This window comes from Dama dama, chromosome 12, assembly GCF_033118175.1.
Source record: "Dama dama isolate Ldn47 chromosome 12, ASM3311817v1, whole genome shotgun sequence".
NCBI classification, from domain to species: Eukaryota; Metazoa; Chordata; class Mammalia; order Artiodactyla; family Cervidae; genus Dama; species Dama dama.
In genome coordinates this window covers 41,925,420-41,951,706 of record NC_083692.1, presented here as the reverse complement: position 1 = coordinate 41,951,706, position 26,287 = coordinate 41,925,420, and the positions used below count along the sequence as shown (strand labels likewise).

The 26,287-nt window shown below is 35.2% G+C and overlaps 2 protein-coding genes across 8 annotated transcripts in view; one reads left to right on the top strand and one right to left on the bottom strand.

Annotated features, from left to right (window-relative positions):
• The window catches only part of FAM227B (family with sequence similarity 227 member B), a 220,387-nt gene that overhangs the window by 71,182 nt on the left and 122,918 nt on the right, over positions 1-26,287 (top strand). The window lies entirely within an intron of this gene.
• Positions 8,520-26,287, bottom strand: part of FGF7 (fibroblast growth factor 7) — a 66,272-nt gene continuing 48,504 nt past the window's right edge. The window contains exons 3-4 of the mRNA XM_061157103.1: positions 10,886-10,989; positions 8,520-9,648 (exon numbers count right to left, since the gene is read on the bottom strand). Of these exons, the coding sequence (XP_061013086.1) occupies positions 9,454-9,648; positions 10,886-10,989 (299 nt within the window). The 3' untranslated portion in view covers positions 8,520-9,453. The remainder of the gene's footprint in view (positions 9,649-10,885; positions 10,990-26,287) is intronic.

The window sequence follows — 26,287 nt, the reverse complement described above, 5'->3', positions numbered from 1 at the left end:
TCCTACAAGATTCTGTGTGACTCTTCACAGCTTTGGTTGCGGAAGAGCCATCCTGCTAGTTCCCAGTGAGAATCATTCTGTATGTAGTTGTAATTTTTATATTTCCGTGAGGGGAGCTGAGTCCAGCATCCTAGTATTCTGTTGTCTTGAACCCACCCCACAAAGGTACATTTTTATTCATTTGCAACAACTACATTTACATACTGCTTAAATAATTGGAACAACGCTTTGTAATGAGGTGTGCTTATTATTCTGTCAGTGAATTAGAATTGGTTTATCCATTCATTCAGTGAATATTTGCTGACTGTTTACTTTGTGTCAGATACTATTAAAGGTGTTTGGGATATGTAAGGGAAAAAAATAAATAGGATCTTTTTTAAAAAAAATATGGACTACTGAAGAAAGAAAGACAATGGAATAAACACAGTGGACTAAACTATAAGTTTTGTGGTAAACAGTGAGAAGATTAGACAGATAAGGGAACCAATTGTTTGACAGCTTTGGATGTTATTTTAAAGAATTTAAATAAAACCAAATATGCAGTGAGCAGCTAATGTGAATTCTTTAACTGACAATGGGCATCATCAAAGTGTATTTTAGGGAGATTATGGAAATAGGTAGTATCTGAGATGGGAAGGAACTTGACATAAAAATGATTAGGGAGCATTCTAGAGTAGCAAAACTCTAGACAGGTGTGAGGGTGTAGAAGGATCTAGAAAGACATACATCTGAGCTAGCAAGAGTCTAGCTAACAGATGGTCAAAGGGAAGAAGAGATAAGAATAAAAGCTGACTACATTTTGAGCATAAATATTAAGGAAAATGTTTATCTACTTCTATGTACTAAAGTTTGAAATATATATTGGGGAAAAGTTTTCTGAAAATCAAATTTGCAGTCTGCATTTTTTAAGGATTTCTTGTCTAATAATTCTGTTATAATTATCTTCATACGGCAATCAGAAATATAAAGAAATATGTACAAAAGAATCTCATTTGGTGAAAAATTTGAAACAACCAAAATAATGAACAATAGGAGACCAGTTAAATAAAGTCTCATCTAGTCTAGTTGGATCTCTTAACTTCATTAAGTTGATTCCTTAAGTTGATTAAGAGAAAACTTTTGTTAAAGTTGAGACATTAAGTGGATATATACATGCCTTAAATATTTCCTTTACTTCAAACTTTTGCACATTCATCAGTTTTTTTATATGGAGCTATTGCCTTTTCCATACCAATGGGCATATGATACCCATTAAAATATTGTCTACAGTGTTCAGTTTGAGTTTCTTTAAAATGACATGAGAATTTAGTAATATCTGCCAAACAATCTGAGTGCATAATTGTTGACTTTTATTACTTTTTTTCCTCTTTTCTTGCTGATACCTAAATTACCATCTAAGTTTTTAATCACTTAACTTTTTCCATTGCCACTCTATAGGCCACTCTAAAAACTTTGGCTTGCATTCTAATATGGAAAATAAGTATAGTTTTGAATAGAAAAATTACAATATCTGAGATATAATTTAACAGAATCTAAACTCTGTCTGCTCTGTTTGAGAATGGCGTGTGGTACGTGTGTGGTGGGGATTGAGAATGGGGGGAGTGTCCCTTTTTGCACTTTATACTCCATAATTGTCCCAATGCATAAAGACTTGTAGCTCTCTTTTCAGTGTTTGTATTTATTTTAGCCCCAGTGTGAACAGCAAAGTATGGAAATACCTAGGAAAACCTAGTGTCTAGAAGCACTGTACACTTTAGAATAATATTAGAAAATATGGAATTAGGTGGGAAGCAACATAAGGCTTTTCGGGGTGTTTAAGGAAGAAACAAGGATAAAGAATCAGGTGTAATTCCTAAAATGTCCCCTCCCCACATGTTGCCATCTCTTAGCTAATTGGATCTCAAATGCATAGGCCAATTAAAATCTCCTGGAGAGCTTTAAAAATACCATTGCTTGAGCTGCATCCCAGATATACTGCTGCAGTTGATCTGAAGTGGGACCGAGGCCTCATTATTTTAAAAAAAAAAAAAAAAAATTCCCAGCTGATTCCAATGTGTATCTTGCACTAAAATCAATTTTTTTTCAAGTGTGTTTAGCTCTTTACCCTTAGGTGGTCTTGGGTAACTTATGACTGACTACCTCCACCATCTAGGACAAAACTCTGTGGTTTGAGGAATTTCAATTAGCATATATGATCTTATTATCTTGAGGTAGGAAGGTGAAGAGGAGGGTTATCTTCATTTTGGATCTGAAGGCAGAGTCATTTCCTTCATGTAGAGGCAAAGTAATACTGTTAGTTTTCCAGCTACATTCGGAGATCTAAGGAGGCATAACTCAAGCTAATAGGCAGTTCACACTGTGGTTCAAACCTTTTTTCATTTATCCTAAGTGGCATTGTACTATAAAGTATCCCTCAGGAAAGGATTGAGTGTGTGCCACAGAGGGTAGGCCTACTTCATCTTTCTCTGCTGAATGGCTCACCACTGAAAGCCACAAATGACTCATATTAGGCCCTGAAGAAGCCTGTCTTTATGGAAGTGACCTTAAAGTCATTGTTTATGACTTGTGTTAGGCCTTTAAGATGGCCTCCAATAATTCTTGCTTTCTGGTTTGTCTGCCTTTGTTCATTCGTTCCCCTTGAATACAGGCAGAAGTGATAGAACAGTACTGAAGATGAGACTATGAAATACTGTGGCTTCCGTTTGGGGCGCTCTTTCTCTCTCATTCTTTCTAATTCCTTTCTCTGTGGGAAACTAACTGCCATGTGGCAAATGGAGCTTTGGCGAGGTTTATGTGGTGAAGAAGTGGTATTTCAAACCCACAACCAGTGAGGACCTAAGGTAGATCTCTCTCTGAGATGAGCATTGAAGGAACAAATAACTGTGCTTCTGGCCAACACCTTGATTGTAGCCTTACAAAAGATTCTAGCTGGAGACACCTAGCTAAACCTTGCCCAGGTTGCTGACCACATTAGCTATGAGATAATTAAAATCATTTTTAAACCATTAAGTTTTATAGTCTTAAACCAATTTAAGCCATTAAGTTTTAGGACAATATGTCATATAACAATAGATAATTAATATGTGGCTGACTGGATATGTAAAGAAAAAGGCCTTCCATCTTCAAGATAAATGTTATTATTCATCTCATATTTCAGTTATTAGAATACAAGTTCTATTGATATGAAAATAAAATAAATTTTTATCATTTCATAAATTCAATTTGAGGATTTGGAAGTAACCAGGAAGTAAAAGGAAACTGAAGTGTTTCTCAGGTGAGAGTAAATACAGGAGTTATTAGAAAGAGACTAGGACTTTCTCTGTTGCTTCCCATCAAGTCTTCTCAACTCAAGAAAAAGTATATTTTCTTGACAAGCCACTCAAAGTTAGAGGATGAGTGGAAAAATATGTGGGAGGAATATTACCTTCATTGAAAGCAGCAGCTTTGCTGAATAAATAGAAAAACGGAATAAAAAGTAGCTGGGGGAGGGGCAATAGAGGGGTAGGAGATTGAGATACAAACTATTTTGTCTAAAATAAGCTACGAGGATAAGTTGTAAAAGATAGGGAATATAGCCAATATAATAACTATAAGTGGAGTATAACCTTCAAAAGCTATGAATCACTGTATTGAACACCTGTAACTTATATAATGTGTATCAACTATACTTCAATAAAAAAATAAAATTTAAAAAAAGGAGTAACCTGGCAACAGTGCTGGAATAGCTAGACATGAAGTTTTTATGAACTATATCATATTAAGATATGCATTAAGAACTCAAACCAGACGGACCAATTAATAGGTATTCTCTAAAAACTCTATTTTAAGGCAATCGTAGAAATGTTCAAAACTGATAATCATCTGGTGCCCACAAGTTAGTCTAGGAACCTGCATCTATTCTAATAGAGTAGTGGTATATTCTGAGTGACAGGTAACCACTCGTTGTTGTTGTTCAGTTGCCCAGTCATGTCCAACTCTTTGCAAACCCGTTAGACTGCAGCACGCCAGGAGTCCCTGTCCCTCACCATCTCCCAGGGTTTGCCCAAGTTCATGTTCATTGCATTGGTGATGCTGTCCAGCCATCTCATCCTCTGATGCCCTCTTCTCCTCTGCCCTCAATCTTTCCCAGGGACTTTTCCAGTGATTCATCTGTTTGAATCAGATAACTGAAATACTGGAGCTTCAGCTTCAGCATCAGCCCTTCCAGTGAATATTCAGGGTTTGTCTTCCTTAAGATTGACTGGTTTGATCTCCTTGCTCTTCAAGGGACTTTCAGGAGTCTTCTCCAGCACCACAGTTCAAAGGCATCAATTCTTTGGCATTCTGCCTTCTTTACACTCCAGCTGTCACAAACTGTATATGACCACCGAGAAAACCATAGCCTTGACTATATGGACCTTTGTTGACAGAGTAACACCTCTGCTTTTCAACACACTGTCTGTTTGTCATAGCTTTCCTGCTAAGAAGCAATCATCTTCTAATTGCATGACTGCAGTCACCATCTGCAGTGATTTTTGTAGCTGAAGAAGAGGAAATCTGTCACTACTTCCACCTTTTCCCATTTATTTGATGCTCAGTAATGGGGCCAGATGCCATGATCTTAGTTTTTTTTTTAATATTTAGTCTTAAGTTGACTCTTTCACTCTACTCCTTCACCCTCATGAAGAGGCTCATCAGGACAGGGTTCTCAGGGCTGGTGCACTGGGACGACCCAGAAGGATGGGGTGGGAAGGGAGGTGGGAGGGGGGTTCAGGATGGGGAACACATGTACACCCGTGGCTGATTAATGTCAATGTATGGCAAAACCCACTACAATATTGTATAGTAATTAGACTCCAATTAAAATAAATACATTTAATTAAGAAAGAAAAAAAAGAGGCTTATTAGTTCTTTCCCTTCTGCCATTAGTGTGGTATCATCTGCATATCTGAGATTGTTGATGTGCTCAGCCTATAGGTTAAACAAACAGTGTGACAGCAGACAGCGCTGTCATACTCCTTTCTCAATCTTGAACAAGTCAGTTGTTCCATACATGGTTCTAACTGTTGCTTCTTGACCCACATACAGGTTTCTCAGGAGACAGATAAGATGGTCTGGTATTCCCATCTCTCTAAGAACTTTCCACAACTTTTCAACACAGTCAAAGGCTTTAGCATAGTCAGTGAAACAGAGATAGACGTTTTTCTGGAATTCTCTTGCTTTCTCTATACTCCAGCAAATGTTGGCAATTTGACCTCTAGTTCCTCTTCCTTTTCTAAACCCAGCTTGGACATCTGGAAGTTCTTGGTTCACATAATGCTGAAACCTAGCATGCAAGATTTTAAGCATGACCTTACTAGCATGTGAGATGGGTGCAGTTGTGTGATGGGTAGCATCTTCTTTGGTACTACCCTTCTTGGGAATTGAAGGAGGAAATGGCAACCCACTCCAGTATTCTTGCCTGGAAAATCCCATGGACGGAGGACTCTGGTAGTCTATAGTCCATGGGGTGGCAAAGAGTCAGACACAACTGAGCAACTTCATTTTTTCACTTTTTTTCTTGGGAATTGGGATGAGGATTGACCTTCTCCAGTCCTGTGGCCACTGTTGGGTCTTCCAGATTTGCTGACATAATGAATGCAAAACCTTGATGGCATCAACCACTCATACTGGTCCTTAAATATTTTTAATGTTGCTGTGGTTCATAGCAAAGTTTTATAATATATAAAGTTTTGGTTTTCTTTAACCAAGTGTCATCTGTGTGTAAAGTTGAACTGTGAGAAGTACAGGATCTCTTGTGTCTTATTCATGCCTAGGTATATGGCAGTAGGATTGTAGTGTAAATGAAGCCACATGATAAAACTTATACATCTTTCTGACATATCACTTTTTCCCACTGGTGTGAATTTTATATTAAAGCAGACATAAGTGTATTATGGAATAAAATGTAAGAATCACATGAGTTTTAAGAAAAATTTTCAAGAAATTTTGTATCTTTGGTGGGATACCTTTTCATTATTCCTTAGACTCATTCTCTACCTCTACTATTATTGGTATTTTAGTAGGAAATTTGAGAGGCATTGATTTAGGATATTTGTGGTTAGAGAATTGCCTTTAGTACAGCCAGTTCCAGGCTTCTCAGGTGGCTCAGTAGTTAAAGAATCTGCCTGCAATGCAGGAAATGCACAAGATACAGGTTTGATCCCTGGGTTGGAAAGATCCCCTGGATGAGGGCATGGCAACCCACTCCAGTATTCTTGCCTGGAGAGTCCCATGGACAGAAGAAACTGGTAGGCTTAAGTCCACAGGATCGCAAAGAGTTGGACACGACTAAAGCAGCTGACGAACACACAGCCAGCTCCATAGTCCTTCTATGTTCTTTAGGAACCAGAAGGGCAAACACTAGGAGACGGAAACCAAGAATTTATATCCAGCATCCTTTCTTTTCTCTCATTAAGTTGAATTTTTGCCAGCTCAAAGCCTGATAATTTATATTATAGCGTTTTTATGTAAAAATATTTTAGTTCACTAATTGCATTGAAAATATATTTTTTATTCTTCTGTTAACTATTTAATTTTTTCCTTCCTAATTCTTGGAAACCAATGTATTTAACCAGTTTTCTCTTTCAAAGAACATTTAGAAAAGATTACTTTGTTTATCTGGCTAATTTGCACAATGATCTCCATATGTAAATAAAGAGGTGCATGTAAGAGTTGAATAGGAATCAGAATTGGAAATTTCATTTTTTTCCTCCTTTCGATTCAAATCATCACAGTATAGACTGATTATTATATGTCAAATGAATTGCCAAAACATGGCACATTTGCATGCAAATGTAAAGGTTATATTTCTATAGGAATACTTTTTTAAAAAGGTTATTAACTAATAATTGTAATCATCTAAGAGCAAGAAGCACATGCTGAGTGAGCTCAACTCTTGTTGCAGCTCTGAACCTAACCTGCTGTGTTATTTGGGATCTATTAAAATACGATCTCAATTCCCTTGTCTACAAATGAATAGTAAGGACGAAGATTCCTTGTACTTATAAGACTCTTGAATTCTAAGTGTATGTAATTAGTACAGATTTTATTTTCTAAAACTTGCACATTAAGTATAAATAAAGGGGGAAGGATAAAGAATTGTTAAGTGTTTCTAGAAACACTACTGGATCAGATTTACTGCTAAATATTGATTAATTCAGTCTTGCTTTATAAATTTATTCATGAGCATAACTCTAGTCAGAGTATTTGATCCTAATATAGCTCATAGATTATATACATACACACTATTTCTGTTTAAATTTCCATATAACCATGTTTCACCCTAACTTTTTTTTTTCCATTTTTTTAATTTGTTGGAGGCAATTACAATATTGTAGTGGTTTTTGCTAACTTTTTAAAATTAATTAAAAATAGTTTCATTATGAATTTGCTTTGATATTAAATATTGAGTGAATTAATATAAAAAAATTGATTATGGGTAGAAACACTCTGCTAGGCAGTAAGGAAAACAAATAATGAGAAACATCGATTCTTTTCTTCTCTTGATATGTTCCCAAGACACTGGGCACAGAAGCCTGATCTAGGAACCTAGGTTAGCAAGGCCCTGGAGTCAAATAATAAAGACTGTCAGGCATGGCATTTCCCCAGAGAATACCTGAGGACAGGCAATCCCTCATAGCTTCCTATAGCCTCATCATGTAAGTGAGCCACAAGAAAATCAAATGAATCTGTTATTTCTGTTGACCTAGCCTTTACATATAACTCTTACCTATAAATGTTTTATGAGATATTTGTATGAAATAAAGGGACTTAAATGACAAATAGTTTGAAATCAAAACCACCATTGTTAGCATATCACCAGTTTAACTTAGATAAATGTTGGCCTTCTATTGAACAATAAAGAACTATGAAGGTCTTCTAATGGAAGTATTATGAAGTAGAAGTTTATCATTCCAATAAGTCCATCATATGTAGCCTGACCTCAAGCCTTGATTACTATTCAGAGTCTCAAATCCCTAACTATAGACTCCACTTCAGACATTGTGTCTTCCCCATTCAATAGGAAAGCAACTTTCAATGCTGGCATATTTTAACTGGCAGAGATTTCTAGAGATTAGAAAAACTACTAACTTAAGTATGCGTATTTTAAAAGTATTTTACTTTTCTTCTCATGAACTCAAACAAAGCTTAACTTTTAAATCCTGTAAGTCCTTTTATCTGCGTGATTTTACTTATAAGATCCAACTTAGTTGATGAGAATATGTCACAAAACATATTTCACATTTTTGTATCGTTCCCTGTGAGACGACTATTGTAAGAAATGCTGCAGGCTGTCATTTTTGTCTGCCATCCAGGACTTACTGGCCTCACTGCTGTGTACTAGACTTGATGTTGGTCACAAGGGGGAGGGGGACTTGCAGTGGAGCCAGACAGTTTTGTTATTGCTTTAGAATTAAAAGCATATGAAACAGATACAGCTTATTAAGGTTGTTTTTTTTTTTATAAATAACATAAACTTAAATAACAAAACAGTAAAGTTCAAATACAACTTAAAATAGAGTTTAATGCTGTAACCAGAGGAGAAAAGCACAATTATTTGCGGGAAGAACATTATTAAAAGCCATATTCCCGAATATGAATTATACAAAAGATAGATTATGTTACTTCAAAAACACATAAAAGATTTTTGAATTTTACTTTTAGGGATTATAAAATGTTATTTTGTGGTGAGTGAGATGAAATACAGTATTATCATCATTGTTGCTATTTTATATACAAGATTTCTTAAAACATCCTGTAAGCAATACCCTTTCAGTTGGAGCAGCATTACAAATTTTGTTCCTGTTAATCGGTAGGTACAAGCATGTTCTAATTCTATACTTTTATAAAACTACCTCTTTGACTCATTTCCATAATGGAATTTTTGAGAATACTTGTTTCTTTTCTAATTAGAGTGGTTCATAATTTTTCACTAGAACGTATTCAAATACTGCTCATCTTCCATAGTTAGTGTTGGCTTGATTATCTGACAAATCATTCCAGCAGCCTTTAGGTCTGACACATCTTGTATAACATCATCTGCATTATTATTATTATAGCAGCCATTTTATAAGCAAATAGGAATATTTAAATAATCATTATCAGATAATCAAATCTAACATACTCTTAAGGGTAAATTAACTTAAGAAAAAACATTACTATTACTAACATCATGATTGTACAACCAGTTTTACAACTTTTTACAACTTTTAGTTACTAAATCTGATTTTTGTGTATATTTTTTTCAAATCTTCCTTTAATGCAGTCTCTTAAAATAAACATAAATGCGCAAGTCCAGCTTGATCAGTTTTTCAGTAGTTTTCCAGCCTTTCTTGGTTAGTTTAAAAAAGAGAAAAGAAAAGATAAAAAAAGAAAACAGTCCACTTAAAGAAATCTCCCTGCTGGAACTGGTTTCTTATATGCCATATATGATTAGGTTATTGCCATAGGAAGAAAATGGGCTGTTTTTTGTTCTTTCTTCGTTTTTTTCCCTCTAACTGGAACCCCCTTTTGATTTAAGGCAACAAACATTTCTCCTCCACTGTGTGTCCATTTAGCTGATGCATATGTGTTGTAATGGTTTTCCAGAATTAATTCTTTGAAGTTGCAGTCTTCGTTGCATTCTTTCTGCAATGAATAACAACAAACAACATTATCCAAATGATTTTTAGAAGGACTCAAAGAATAAGCATAATATTTAGTAAAATTAAAACCTACACAACTTTTTTGATCAAGAATAATGCAGTTTGTTGGATAGCATATTTGAAAAAAGATCAATTTTTTTACAAAGCTAAAATGCTATACATTTACTTATGCAGCATAGTTCCAAACATGTTGCTTTTTGGCAATCAGTTGCTACTACTCTTAAGAGCTATTTTCCTCTAATTAGCAGCTCTCATATTACTATGCCCAAGTCACTCTTTTCCTAACCTTGAGATTTTTATATAATTAGCAGATCCTCTGACTGAGCACACACACATACTGCTTCTCTCAGATGAAGTCATATTTTACAACTTTTATTCATTTACTATTATACTACCTGTGATTGTGGTGGAAAATTAAAAAGTTAATTTGCTCATCCATTCAACTTGTCATTCATTCAGTTTAACTTATATTTTTATGTAGTCTATGCCAGGAATACAAAAGAAAAGCCAATTATACTGTATTATAGCGGGATACACTGTTACATATTTTGTATTGTAATAAAGTGGGAACAATGGGAATGCTTACAAGTCAAAAGTCCATCATTGTGAGACTGATGCTGATAAACAAAAGTCTGGATTTTTTTCACCAAGAATTTTCATATATGCAAAGTGCAAACTGCATGAACTTTAACAAAAAGAGCTGATAGATGGAAATTTTATATTTTAAGTATCTAAAGTGCAAATGAAATTTTAGAGCTAGAAGGATCCTTGCATGCATTCATGCTCAGTCTTTGCAGCACTTTGGACTGTGGCTCGCCGGGCTCCTCTGTCCATGAGATTCTCCATTCATGAATACTGGAGTGGATTGCCACTTCCTCCTCCAGGGGATCTTCCCAACCCAGGGATCAAACCCACATCTCCCGCATTGCAGGTGGATTCTCTACCACTGAGCCATTGGGGAAGCCCAGAAGGATCCTTAAGGGTCAGTTAATCCAACTTATTTTACAGATGATGAAATGAAGGCCAGAGAGTTTAAACAAATTGTCCAAGGTGACACAGAAAACATTTTTCCTTAATTCCTAAATAGAAAATATTTTAATGAAATCATTGAATTACATAGTTTGAGAGGAATTAATTTCATTTTTACTTTTCAGAAAGGGGAGATACTTTTGTCAAAAATAAGTTTGAGAAATTAAGTCTAAGCTATTATCTACCAATACCTTTGCATAGAGCTTTCCTTCCTTGTTCATTGCAAGATAATATTCACTTTCCACTCCTTTGATTGCTACAATTCCAACGGCCACTGTCCTGATTTCCATGATGTCTGCAAGGAATCACAGAAAGATATGTCAGTAATTCACTTAGTTTTGCGGATTATCCAAGAATGACCATTTGTTCTTATTTGTTTCAATTGGGAGTTAAGATTATTAATGTGATTATTTACTCAGCCTGACACCCCCCAACCACTTAGAACATGTAAATACAAACACTTAATCCTTATTAAATGTGGGAAGTGAAAACTATCAATTTTTTTATTTTGTAGAAAAAGATACTTGGTTTCAAAAAAGTATTTGAAACTTTTTCTTCTCTAGAATTACATTTCCAATTTACTAAAATCATTGTTCAGTTGTTAAGTTGCATTTGACTCTTGGCAACGCCATGGACTGCAGTATCCCAGACTTTCCTATCCTTCACTGTCTCCCAGAGTTTGCTTAAATTCATGTTCACTGATTCAGTGATGCCATCCAACCATCTCATCCTCTGTCACTCCCTTCTCCTCCTGCCTCCTCTTTCCCAGCATCACGCTCTTTCCCAATGCGTCTACTCTTTGCGTCAGGTGGCCAAAGTATTGGAGCTCCAGCTTCAGCATCAGTCCTTCCAATGAATATCTGGGTTGATTTCCTTTAGGATTGACTGGTTTGATCTCCTTGAGAGTCCAAGGAACTCTCAAGAGTCTTCTCTAGCACCATAATTCAAAAGCATCAATTCTTTGTCACTTATGTTTCATTATGGCCACTTACATACATGACTACTGGAAAAACCATAACTTTGACTATATGTTAAAAAAAAAAAAAAAATATATATATATATATATACTGACATCACTTTGTCAGAAAGTGATGTCTGCCTTTCAATACACTGTTTGTCTTAACTTTTCTTCCAAGGAACAAGTGTCTTTTAATTTCATTGGTACAGTCACTGTCTGCAGTAATTTTGGAGCCCCAGATAAAAAAATCTGCCACTGTTTCCATTTTTTCCCCATCTATTTGCTTGAAATGTTGGGACCAGATGTCATGATCTTGGTTTTTTGAATGTTGAGTTTCAGCCAGCTTTTTCACTCTCCTCTTTCACCTTCATCAAGAGGCTCTTTAGTTCCTTTTCACTTTCTGTCATTAGGGTGGTGTCATCTGCATATCTGAGGTTGTTGGTATTACTCCTGGCAATACTAATTCCAGTTTGTGAGTCATCTAGCCTGGCATTTCATGTGATGTACTCTGCATATAAGTTAAATAAGCAAGGTGACGATATATAGCCTAAACATATTCCTTTCCAAATTTTGAACCAGTCAGTTGTTCCATGTAATGTTCTAACTGTTGCTTCTTGACCTGCCTACAGGTTTCTCAGGAGACAGGTAAGGTGGTCTGGTATTCCTATCTCTTTGAATATTTCCCACAGTTTGTTGTGAACCACACAGTCAAAAGCTTTAATGTAGTCAATGAGACAGAAGTAGATGTTTTTCTGGAATTCCCTTGCTTTGTCTATGATCCAATGGAATTTGGCAATTAGATCTCTGGTTCCTCTGCCTTTTCTAAACCCAGTTTGTACATCTGGAAGTTCTTGGAGAATTTTGAGCATTACTTTGCTACCATGTGAAATGAGCACAATTGTACAATAGTTTGAACATTTTTGGGGATTGCCCTTCTTTGTGATTGGAATGCAAACTGACCTTTGCAAGTCCTGCGGCCACTGCTGAGTTTTCCAAATTTGCTGACATGTTGAGTGCAGTGCTTTAACTGCATCATCTTTTAGGATTTGAAATAGCTCAACTGGAATTCCATCACCTCCACTAGTTTTGTTTGTAGTAATGCTTCTTAAGGCCCTCTTGACTTCACACTCCAGGATCTGGCTCTAGGTGAGTGACTACACCATCATGGTTATCTGAGTCATTAAGACCTTTTTTGTATAGTTCTTCTGTGTATTCTTGCCACCTCTTCTTAATCTCTTCTGCTTCTGTTAGGTCCATACTGTTTCTGTCCTTTACTGAGCCCATCTTTGCATGAAATGTTCCCTTGGTATCTCTAATTTTCTTGAGATCTCTAGTCTTTCCCACTCTATTGTTTTCTCTATTTCTTTGCATTGCTATAATCATACTAACAATAATACCTAGTGTTTATTGAGTTCATACCACATGCAAAGGATTGTTTAAGCACTCTTATATATTAATATATTTACTTATCACCAAGACTATAAGGCAAGTACTCATATTATCCCCAGTTTAAAGATCAAGAAGCTCAGGCACAAAGAAGTTAAGTAATTTGCCCAGATTCTCTCAGCTGGTAAGTGGCAGAAGTGGAATTTGAACCCGAGTGGTCTGGCTTTTAATCACTATATAATAGCGTGAAAGTATGGAATTAGTAACATCTTTACTTTTGTACTTAAACTTTATAGTAATGATTATTGCTGACATAATATATCTTGAATATACTGAAATTGAATATAATTCCAGTTAAAGCCATTGAAAATGATTATAAGCAGAACCTACTACCTTTAAAAAAGATTAACTATTTAAACTGATAGATTTTTGATAATAAAAACACAGTTGTTATATGAATCCTGCTCATATGGCCTTATACAGTTTTAATTATTTCTAACCATTGTTGAAATTGTTTTTACAAAACTTGTAGTTACTACAGGACTGTTACCCTACTGTTTTATTTCATTATATATCCTTTCCCTAAATAATGCTTTTTAATGACTCTTATCAAAATACAGTAAAAAAAAAAAATCAACTTTAAAACCATGTAGAAATTTAAAGTATTGTAAACCATTTCATGTAACTACTGTTAATTATACTTTGAACTTGAGACATTCTTTTTCCTGTGCTTAAGACAATGAAAAGAAAATCCCAAGTGAATATTATATGCATAAATCAAGTCCCCAGAAACTGTTTTCTAAAATATTCACTTAATTATAGGAAATTCTAATTTTTATCTCATGCCTTCACTTCATCCTCTTAATTATTCTCCAGGCTTTAGTTTCCCTATTCTCCAGTGATAGAATTGTTACCTGCTTCATCGGGATTAATGTAGCCTAGTTAATATGTGTCATCTATTTCCCATATATGCCACATATAGAAACCATTTCCCACTATACTATGCTTAGCACTAGTCAGAGCTCATCCAATTCAGAGTTCTACAGCTGCTTATCTAGAAATTGAGGTCTTTGAAGAAAATGCAGAGGAATGGATATTTATCTTTTTAAGTGTTTATGGAACATTGTCAGAATGCATGGAACTGTATGATAATTTTAGGATACAAACTAAGAAAAACAGCACTGGTTTCTGAACTCCAAAAGTTAAAAATCTAGTATAAACAGCGAAACACACGTATGTAAACACATGTGCATGTGGGCATACTAAGTCGCTTCAGTCTTGTCCGATTCTTTGCAACCCTATGGACTGTAGCCTGCCAGGCTCCTGTCCACGGGATTTCCCAGGCAAGAATACTAGAGTGAGTAGTCATTGTCTCCTGCAGGGGATCTTCCTGACCCAGGGTTCAAACCCATGTCTCCTGTGGCTCCTGCATTGCAGGGAGATTCTTTACTGCTGAACCAGCAGGGAAGCCCTAAACACATATGTAGATGCACCTTAATTAAAACAGAAGAAAATTTTTGGAAAACAAAGCTCTGAAGGAGAGGCTCAGGGAAATGTTAACAATTGCTTCGAAAGCTAAGAAGGATGTTATGCTGATGTGTTCATGCAGTATTCAACAAACCTTCAGTGAGAGCCAGTTCTTTCCTCAGCTCAATTCAGAGACAAACCCTGCCCTCTTGGAGCACATTCTCTAGCAGCTAGCTCTTCTCCTTGTTCAGTTCAGGAAGCTCAAAGGGAAATAATTTATGTGGCAAAATCCAGTTAGTTTAAATTTATATCAGTACAATGAAGAATTGATTCAGCATATTTGTAATACCTTCAAAATGGGGTAAATATATCTATTTAAGGACATATGAAATAGTTGCTTTCTGAAGATCTTACCACTGTAAAAAATGTTGTGAAGAAGTCAGTGTTTACCTCTCCTTCAAGTCCCTTTATTCCTGCTATTTCCCTCTTATTCAATATTATACTTTCTCTTAGATAGAAAGGAGAGTACTGATGCATAAGCTTAGAGTATCTTTCATGGCCAGATTTAATTAGGGAATGAAATCTGTCATATTTGCTGGCTTTTCTTTTATAGACCAACTATCTATAAAATATAACTATAGAATGATAGAGGTAATGTTAATTACAATATGTAGACACTTTCCCTTCAGCTTCAGTCATGATAATACATTCATACTGTAAAATCTGGATTTATGTTTACAAGAAGTTCATGTTTATATATAACATAATAAATGTGTTCTCAAATATGTAAGGCATATTACATGGGTGCATTGAGTTGTTACCATAATGACTGTGGTAATATAATGACAGAGTTAAAAAAAAAAATAAAAAAGATCAGCTCACACAATAGAACATAAAAAATGAAACAATATGTCAAGTAAATTGGCCATTTAGCCTCATTAGCAATATTTTTGTCAACAAAGTTGTCAACAAAAGTATCAGTTTATTCATTAGGATGTCTCCCTTAAAAACTAGGAAATATGCCCAAAATGGCTTCCCTGGAGGTTTTTTCCCCTGTGATTTAATCATTCATTAAACCATTTTGCCTATTTGTTATTTAAGCCTGTATTGTACTGAGAATGAGAAATGAGGAACCTAGATATAAATTGCTACTACATTTTTAAAAACTTCTCCAACATCTCTTCCTAGAATTTTAGGTGGTTCCCTATCAAATATCCATGCTAATTCTTTATTCTTATCATTAGTAGCATTTATGATTTTAAAGTGTTTGAACTTTTCTTGCTTGAAACAATTCTTTAAGAATTTATCTTTTAGAGAAGATTTAGGTTCACAGCAAAATTGAGGGGAAGGTGCAGAGATTTCAAACTGGTTTTAGAAAAGGCAGATGAACCAGAGATCAAATTGCCAACATCTGCTGGATCATTGAAAAAGCAAGAGAGTTCCAGAAAAACATCTATTTCTGCTGTATTGACTACACCAAAGCCTTTGACTGTGTGGACCACAACAAACTGTGGAAAATTCTTAAAGAGGTGGGAATACCAGACCACCTGACCTGCCTCTTGAGAAATCTGTATGCAAGTCAGGAAGCAACAGTTAGAACTGGACATGGAACAACAGACTGTTTCCGAATAGGGAAAGGAGTATGTCAAGGCTGTATATTGTCACCCTGCTTATTTAACTTATATGCAGAGTACATTCATGAGAAACACTGGGCTGGATGAAGCACTAGCTGGAATCAAGATTGCTGGGAGAAATATCAATAACCTCAGATATGCAGATGACACCACCCTTATGGCAGAAAGTGAAGAAAAACTAAAGAGCCTCTTGATAAAATTCAAAGAGGACAGTGAAAAAGTTGGCTTAAAGCTCAACATTCAGAAAACTAAGATCATGGCATCCAGTCCCATCACTTCATGGCAAATAGATGGGGAAACAGTGGAAACAGTGACAGACTTTGTTTTTCTGGGCTCCAAAATTACTGCAGGTGGTGGCTGTAGCCATGAAATTAAAAGACGCTTGCTCCTTGGAAGAAAAGTTATAACCAACCTAGACAGCATATTAAAAAGCAGAGACATTACATAGCCAACAAAGGTCCATCTAGTCAAGGCTATGGTTTTTCCAGTAGTCGTGTATGGATGTGAGAGTTGGACTATAAAGAAAGCTGAGTGGTGAAGAATTGATGCTTTTGAACTGTGGTATTGGAGAAGACTCTTGAGAGTCCCTTGGACTGCAAGGAGATCCAACCAGTCCATCCTAAAGAAAATCAGTCCTGAATACTCATTGGAAGGACTGATATTGAAACTGAAACTCCAATACTTTGGCCACCTGATGTGAAGAACTGATTCATTTGAAAAGACCCTGATACTGGGAAAGATTGAAGGCAGGAGGAGAAGGGGACAACAGATGATGAGATAGTTGGATGGCATTACCAACTTGATGGACATGAGTTTGTGCAAGATGTGGGAGTTGGTGATGGACAGGGAAGCCAGGCGTGCTGCAGTCCTTGGGGTTGCAAAGAGTTGGACATGACCGAGTGACTGAACTGAACTGAGTAATAGTTTAGAAATCTGATGTGGTGACTTTAATTGTGATGTCATCAAAATATCTGGATTAACAAAATATATATCAAATCAATTATATTTCCTCCTACAGAAAATGAAAATGAATTATATGTAATAGTATATGCCAGTTGCTAAAAAGAACAGAATAGAAAATAAATTCAATAGTTATTCAGAAGAAAGAGGTATTACATATCGTAGGTGGTCAACAGAGGATTTGAGGAACAGACAGACCTTGAATTACATCTTGAAGAAGATAGAAGTTTGGACATAGGTAGAATGGAAACATCATGCTAATTGAGAGATAAAAGTTTATGTAAGACAATAGAGTCTATGATTCATAACTCATTTTTAGAAGATAGAAATTAGAGCTATCTGGAGTAGGAAATGTATCAAAGAAATACAAAAAGGTAGAAAAGAAGTTAGGATGAGTTTGTTGAAGGCCTTGATTGCCAATTTATTAATAAAAAATTTTAACGTTTATTTGTCAACAGTGAGGAGTCTTTGAATGTTTGAAATTTGAAAATGTCAGATTGTGTTTTAGGAAAATTAATTGGATATGCAGAGTAGATAAAAAGAGAAAATTACTAGAATTGTATAACCCTGGTTTTCTTCTTATGCTAATATTATGAACTGTCCCATAATTGGCCATTATTGTGATTTTTAAATAAGTCAATAAATAGTTTTAAAATGTCTCAGTTTAATTTCGAATACAGAAAGTATCAGTAGGTGTAAACCCATATGAACAAAAGCTCTTTGGGTCCTCAATAGTTTTTAAGAGTATAAAGTTGTCTCAAGTCTAAAAAATTTGAAAACATCTTTTCTAAATTAATTTTATTCCTTCTGGTCTTTTAGGTTGCAGCTTGTACTTTGTGTATTGTACCCTTGTTATTGTAGCTACATAGCATTGGTTATTTTATAAAACACTCTACATACGTAGATTTATAAATAAATATCCATAGCACATGTATACAGAAATACTCAATATACTCCAAAATGTCTGGAAAATTTCTTAATGATATTTTAAAACATCAAGTTGCAAATTATAATTAACATGTTAGTAAATAGTAAAGCATGTAAAACATTTTGGCTTGATCAACTTCATTACTAATTTAATGTTAGTATGGTTTTAATTAAAGAGTAAGTCTAAGATATGTGTTTGCACTGCTTTGACCTTTGTACATTGTCACAAGTACTAGAACAGTAAAGCATTCTAAATGTGTGTTGTGTATTTGACACACTAATATCCTATATCTTAGTGTTATATTTGTTAAATACCCTGCATGTGACTGCTCAAATTATTATTAAATGTGCATGTGAGCATGCACACACAATATTGTAAATTCAATTGAATTGCCTTCAAAGAACATCATACTCTTGATTCTGTATCCTCCTGTCTGTCTTGGATGTCTTCAGTCCCTCCCTTCTTTGCCTTTTGATTACAAAAATACGTTTTCCAAATTGTTCTCTCAATAAAGCTGTTTTAAGATATTCATAGGCCCTACGTACTATTGTTTCTCAAGACCGCCCAACACAAATCTAACATTAAAATGTTGGGAAAATTTCTTAATGATATTTTAAAACGTCAAGTTGCAAATTATAATTAACTTATGTAAGTAAATAGTAAAGCATGTAAAACATTTAGGCTTGATCAACTTCATTATTAATTTAATGTTGTTATGGCTTTAATTAAAGAATACGTCTAAGATATGTGTTACCACTGCTTTGATTTTTGTACACTGATTTTTGACTTTTGAAAGCATATTTTTATAATCAAAAGGCAAAATACGTCCATATTTTTCATTAGATACAGTATTTTTTAACTATTTAAAACTTTTAAATAGATTTTCTTTTGAAATTACTTGGTCTAAAGTAACTCATTTTACTTATGATTTGCTATCAACTTTCTGCAGATATTGTACTTTCTAGGGAATTCTTGCAAAGAAAAGAATTATCAAATTGTTTTTGTATGTTATGAAAAAAAGTATTATTAAATTTAATAAATAATGAAGTTGGCATAAGTTAAGTTTATAAGTTAAATATTTGATAATCTCTAGTTTTTAATTTTCCTGTCAAATTTTACTGTCAGTGTCTAAATTTCAAAGTTTTAAATATATTTGTAAGTACTTGATATTTTCTTGAGCTCTAGGCTTTGTGCCTATGGGCCAGATGAATAAAATGTTCATGTCTCTAACTCTGAAATCTTTTCAAAAGACTTCCCTGCTCCCTTTTCACTTAACACCAAATTTCTTGAACATATAGACTAAATTTGTTCACTTTTCCTCAATTTAACACTTGCATCCTAACTTTTAATCTGTTTAATGGCCTTATCTCTTCAAGGCCAGCAGTGACCTCATAAGTGCCTAAGCCAGGGTAAGTGCCTTATTTCCAATAGTCATAAACATTCTCTGCATATTATGGCACTGTCAACATCCCTCATTCTATTCCTAATTCTCACTCTTTCTCTAATCCTGCACTATCCTATCTATTCATTTATTTTAAGATGCTTAAGTTTGTGTAGCCATATGTATCAATCTTTCTTGATAATTTATTATATTGTTTTCTATGCTTAAAAGTATTTTTCCATTCCACTGTCTGAAATACATTTTATTCTTGCTTTTGTAATTTAAGTTTAAAATATATCTCTTAAATTCTTTTGGAATTAGTTTTGGCACATGGTTTGAGATGAAACCCTAAACTGATATTTTGTTCCTGCAAAGAGCTAGCTAATTTTTTCAACATTAGTTATTAAATATTACATTGTTCATTACATTGTAATGAAAGTCATTACATTTTTCAACTGATACAATGCCTGTCCTTTACCTTATATTGGCTATCTTGTTTTGTCTATTGATGTATCTTTCTGTCTATATACTCACATTAATGTATTATAGGTTACCAACTGCTGAAGTGCCTCATTACACTTACCAGATAGCTCTGATCCTAGGTATTACTACATACTCTCAGATATATCCTCTAAAATTCTGCAGGATAATCAATACCTTTTCCATATAACAGCCCTTCGAAGAGATGAAGACATTGGTCATACCAAGGCAAAGCATCTGTAGTTTCTTCAGTCATATATTATACACATGGATTCCAGAATCTCCATTAGTTATATTACTTACCTAAAACCAGTTTTTCAGCAAGAACTAGATCAATATAGTTAGCCCAAGACAGAATACTGCTCATTATTTCCCTTAATAGAGGTCATAAATGACAGTAATATAATCTCACTGTCTTCCTTATGAATGTTTTTAATAATTTCATTATTTTAGAATATTGATATAGTAAAAAGTGTGTCTATCAAAAAGAAATTTTATTTTGGGCTTCCCTTGTGGCTTAGCTGGTAAAGAATCTGCCTGCAATTAGGGAGACCTGGGTTTGATCCCTGGGTTGGGAAGATCCCCTGGAGAAGGGAAAGGCTACCCACTCCAGTATTCTGGCCTAGAGAATTCCATTGACTATCCATGGGGTTGCAAAGAGTCAGACACGACTATATTTTCAAGATTATTTTATAAAGTTTAAGTATAATATAATGATTCATATTTTATGTAAAGAAGTATCAACTATTCCCTTTTAACACAGGGTTGTTTTACAATGTATATTCAAATTAATTATTTTTAAAGCATTATTGGAGGATAAATAAATTTCAAAAAGATCTTAAGTGGTATATGCAGATTGAAAATGTATTAAAATAAATGTAAATTAAAATATAAATCTCATAGTGTTAAAACTGAAGAAATACAATTTGCTATTCTAATCTGATTAATAGAATCCTTCTACAATTTCATCTAGTTTTTAAATGATGAGGTAAGAGAATTTTTGTTGTTCAGTTGCTAAGTTGTGTCCAACTCCTTGTGACCCTATGGACTGTGGCATACCAATCTCCTCTGTCCTGCACTGTCTCCTGGAGTTTGCTCAGATTCATGTCCACTGAGTCAGTGATGCTGTGTAACCATCTTATCCTCTGCTGCCCCTTTCTCCTTTTGCCTTCAGTCTTTGCGAACATCAAGGTCTTTTCCAATGAGTCAGCTCTTTGTGTCAGTCTGCCAAAGCATTGGAGTTTCAGCTTCAGCATCAGTTGTTCCAACAAATATTCAGTGTTGATTTCCTTTAGGATTGACTTGTTTGATCTCCTTGCTGTCCAAGAGACTCTCAAGAGTCTTCTCTAGCACCACAATTCAAAAGCATCAGTTCTCGGTCCTCAGCCTTCTTTATGGTCCAACTCTCACATCCATACATGACTACTGGAAAAATCATGGCTTTCACTATTGGACCTTTGTTGGCAAAGTGATGTCTCTGCTTTTTAATATGCTGTCTAGGTTTGTCATAGCTTTTCTTCCAAGGAGCAAATGTCTTTTGAACCTGTCACTGCTTATTAAATTCACCAAATTCAAAAATAAATAAATAAATAAATTCACCAAATTCTTAATGATAGTTTAGATTTCCTAGCCTCTTTAGTTTTTTTCTTCTTGGCTTCCTTCCTGAATTAGATTTTTTTTAACCCCCTCTAAAAATACTTATCTTCTCTAAAAGACTGTAGCTAGAAAAGAGTCTCAAGTCTTTTCACTTTCACATCTAGCCAAAAATAAATAAATAAATAAAGTTTGTATTCATATTGTATGTTATTGGTAGCCATCTCAGACACAAAGACAAACACAACAAATACACCCCTCGTCACTCCAAATGGTTCCTTGATGTTTTTACATCCTGGGATTTCTCCCGGCTCATTGTTGAGTTCCTTGAAAGCATTTATTTCCATTCTTTCTGAATGATTCCCTTCTCACTGCCTGTATGCTATGTTCACCTTCTAGGAAGTGGAGCATAATACTGGAATGAACCACCTTGTTGTCTAACCTAGCATCTTTCAGTCAATATGATAGAACATAATTTCTCAACATACACTTCACAGCAATGGGTTCAGGTTACTTCTGTCTCATTTACTCATCCTCCTTGCTGTGCCCATTTCCTCAGGTTCTAGGCCCAATGGATGTTGAGGCTAAGATGGAAGAATAGGGAATTAGAGAAGTCAAGGATGATTTTAAACCTGGCTAATTTGGAATTAGGGTGATGGTGGCCTCATAGAATGAGTTTGGAAGCTTACCTTCTTCTGCAATTTTCTGGAAGAGTTTGAGTAAGATAGGTGTTAGCTCTTCTCTAAATTTTTGGTAGAATTCAGCTGTGAAGCCATCTGGTCCTGGGCTTTTGTTTGCTGGAAGATTTTTGATGACAGTTTCGATTTCCTTGCTTGTGATGGGTCTGTTAAGATCTTCTATTTCTTCCTGGTTCAGTTTTGGAAAGTTATACTTTTCTAAGAATTTGTCCATTTCTTCCAAGTTGTCCATTTTATTGGCATAGAGCTGCTGGTAGTAGTCTCTTATGATCCTTTGTATTTCAGTGTTGTCTGTTGTGATCTCTCCATTTTCATTTCTAATTTTGTTAATTTGGTTTTTCTCTCTTTGTTTCTTAATGAATCTTGCTAATGGTTTGTCAATTTTGTTTATTTTTTCAAAAAACCAGCTTTTAGCTTTGTTGATTTTTGCTATGGTCTCTTTAGTTTCTTTTGCATTTATTTCTGCCCTGATTTTTAAGATTTCTTTCCTTCTGCTAACCCTGGGGTTCTTCATTTCTTCCTTCTCTAGTTGCTTTAGGTGTAGAGTTAGGTTATTTATTTGGTTTTTTTCTTGTTTCTTGATGTAAGCCTGTAATGCTATGAACCTTCCCCTTAGCACTGCTTTTACAGTGTCCCATAGGTTTTGGGTTGTTGTGTTTTCATTTTCATTCATTTCTATACATATTTTGATTTCTTTTTTTATTTCTTCTATGATTTGTTGGTTATTCAGAAGCGTGTTATTTAGCCTCCATATGTTTGAAGTTTTCACAATTTTTTTCCTGTAATCGAGATCTAATCTTACTGCACTGTGGTCAGAAAAGATGACTGGAATGATTTCAATTTTTTTGAATTTTCCAAGACCAGATTTATGGCCCAGGATGTGATCTATTCTGGAGAAGGTTCCGTGTGCACTTGAGAAAAAGGTGAAGTTGATCGTTTTGGGGTGAAATGTCCTATAGATATCAATTAGGTCTAGCTGGTCCATTGTGTCATTTAAGGTTTGTGTTTCCTTGTTAATTTTCTGTTTAGTTGATCTATCCATAGTTGTGAGTGGGGTATTAAAGTCTCCCACTATTATTGTGTTACTATTAATTTCCTCTTTCATACTCGTTAGCGTTTGCCGTACATATTGCGGTGCTCCTATGTTGGGTGCATATATATTTATAATTGTTATATCTTCTTCTTTGATTGATCCTTTGATCATTATGTAGTGTCCTTCTTTGTCTCATTTCACATCCTTTATTTGAAAGTCTATTTTATCTGATATGAGTATTGCGACTCCTGCTTTCTTTTGGTCTCCGTTTGCAAGCATCACCCTCAATGGTGAAAAATTGAAGGCATTTCCCCTGAAATCAGGAACAAGACAAGGGTGCCCACTCTCACCACTACTATTCAACATAGTGTTGGAAGTTTTGGCCACAGCAATCAGAGCAGAAAAAGAAGTAAAAGGAATCCAGATAGGAAAAGAAGAAGTAAAACTCTCACTGTTTGCAGATGACATGATCCTCTATATAGAAAACCCTAAAGACTCTACCAGAAAATTACTAGAGCTAATCAATGAATATAGTAAAGTTGCAGGATATAAAATTAACACACAGAAATCCCTTGCATTCCTATATACTAACAATGAAAAAACAGAAAGAGAAATTAAGGAAACAATACCATTCACCATTGCAACAAAAAGAATAAAATACTTAGGAGTATATCTACCTAAAGAAACAAAGGACCTATACACAGAAAACTATAAAACACTGATGAAAGAAATCAAAGAGGACACAAACAGATGGAGAAACATACCGTGTTCATGGATTGGAAGAATTAATATTGTCAAAATGGCTATTCTACCCAAAGCAGTCTATAGATTCAATGCAATCCCTATCAAGCTACCAAAGGTATTTTTCACAGAACTAGACCAAAGAATTTCACAATTTGTATGGAAATACAAAAAACCTCAAATAGCCAAAGTAATCTTGAGAAAGAAGAATGGAACTGGAGGAATCAACCTGCCTGACTTCAGACTCTACTACAAAGCCACAGTCATCAAGACAGTATGGTACTGGCACAAAGACAGAAATATAGATCAATGGAACAGAATAGAAAGCCCAGAGATAAATCCACGAACCTATGGACACCTTATCTTTGACAAAGGAGGCAAGGATATACAATGGAAAAAAGACAACCTCTTTAACAAGTGGTGCTGGGAAAACAGGTCAACCACTTGTAAAAGAATGAAACTAGAACACTTTCTAACACCATACACAAAAATAAACTCAAAATGGATTAAAGATCTAAATGTAAGACCAGAAACTATAAAACTCCTAGAGGAGAACATAGGCAAAACACTCTCCGACATAAATCACAGCAAGATCCTCTATGACCCACCTCCCAGAATATTGGGAAAAAAAGCAAAACTAAACAAATGGGACCTAATGAAACTTAAAAGCTTTTGCACTACAAAGGAAACTATAAGTAAGGTGAAAAGACAGCCCTCAGATTGGGAGAAAATAATAGCAAATGAAGAAACAGACAGAGGATTAATCTCAAAAATATACAAGCAACTCCTGCAGCTCAATTCCAGAAAAATAAATGACCCAATCAAAAAATGGGCCAAAGAACTAAACAGACATTTCTCCAAAGAAGACATACAGATGGCTAACAAACACATGAAAAGATGCTCAACATCACTCATTATCAGAGAAATGCAAATCAAAACCACAATGAGGTACCATTACACACCAGTCAGGATGGCTGCTATCCAAAAGTCTACAAGCAATAAATGCTGGAGAGGGTGTGGAGAAAAGGGAACCCTCTTACACTGTTGGTGGGAATGCAAACTAGTACAGCTGCTATGGAAAACAGTGTGGAGATTTCTTAAAAAACTGGAAATAGAACTGCCATATGACCCAGCAATCCCACTTCTGGGCATACACACTGAGGAAACCAGATCTGAAAGAGACACGTGCACCCCAATGTTCATCGCAGCACTGTTTATAATAGCCAGGACATGGAAGCAACCTAGATGCCCATCAGCAGACGAATGGATAAGGAAGCTGTGGTACATATACACCATGGAATATTACTCAGCCATTAAAAAGAATTCATTTGAACCAGTCCTAATGAGATGGATGAAGCTGGAGCCCATTATACAGAGTGAAGTAAGCCAGAAAGATAAAGAACATTACAGCATACTGACACATGTATATGGAATTTAGAAAGGTGATAACGATAACCCTATATGCAGAACAGAAAAAGAGACACAGAAATACAGAACAGACTTTTGAACTTTGTGGGAGAATGTGAGGGTGGGATATTTCAAAAGAACAGCATGTATACTATCTATGGTGAAACAGATCACCAGCCCAGGTGGGATGCATGAGACAAGTGCTCCGGCCTGGTGCACTGGGAAGACCCAGAGGAATCGGGTGGAGAGGGAGGTGGGAGGGGGGATCGGGATTGGGAATACATGTAAATCCATGGCTGATTCATATCAATGTATGACAAAACCCACTGGAAAAAAAATAATAATAATAATAAAAAAAAAAAAAAACCTGGCTAATTTTGAGAATGAGCATATGAGAAAAAGTTAGGGTGGGAATGATAATGTGTCTATGTTTTATGAAGTTTGAAGTGATGGCAGTTCTCTGTATCTTGTTCTTAAATTTTGCATAAGCAAATCACTCTGATCTAAAATCAGAATAAAATTCTGGCTATGCTAGATGTATAAAGTTGACAGAAATGTTTGTTAGTAATAAAAAATAATTTTGCATAGCACCAAAGAATTCCGGATGATATTGGACTTTTAAAAATAGGGCAGTAATGTTAGTGTTTTTGCTATCCAAAAGTCTACAAGCAATAAATGCTGGAGATGGTGTGGAGAAAAGGGAACCCTCTTACACTGTTGGTGGGAATGCAAACTAGTACAGCCGCCATGGAGAACAGTGTGGAGATTTCTTAAAAAACTGGAAATAGAACTGCCATATGACCCAGCAATCCCACTTCTGGGCATAAACACTGAGGAAACCAGATCTGAAAGAGACATGTGCACCCCAATGTTCATCGCAGCACTGTTTATAATAGCCAGGACATGGAAGCAACCTAGATGCCCATC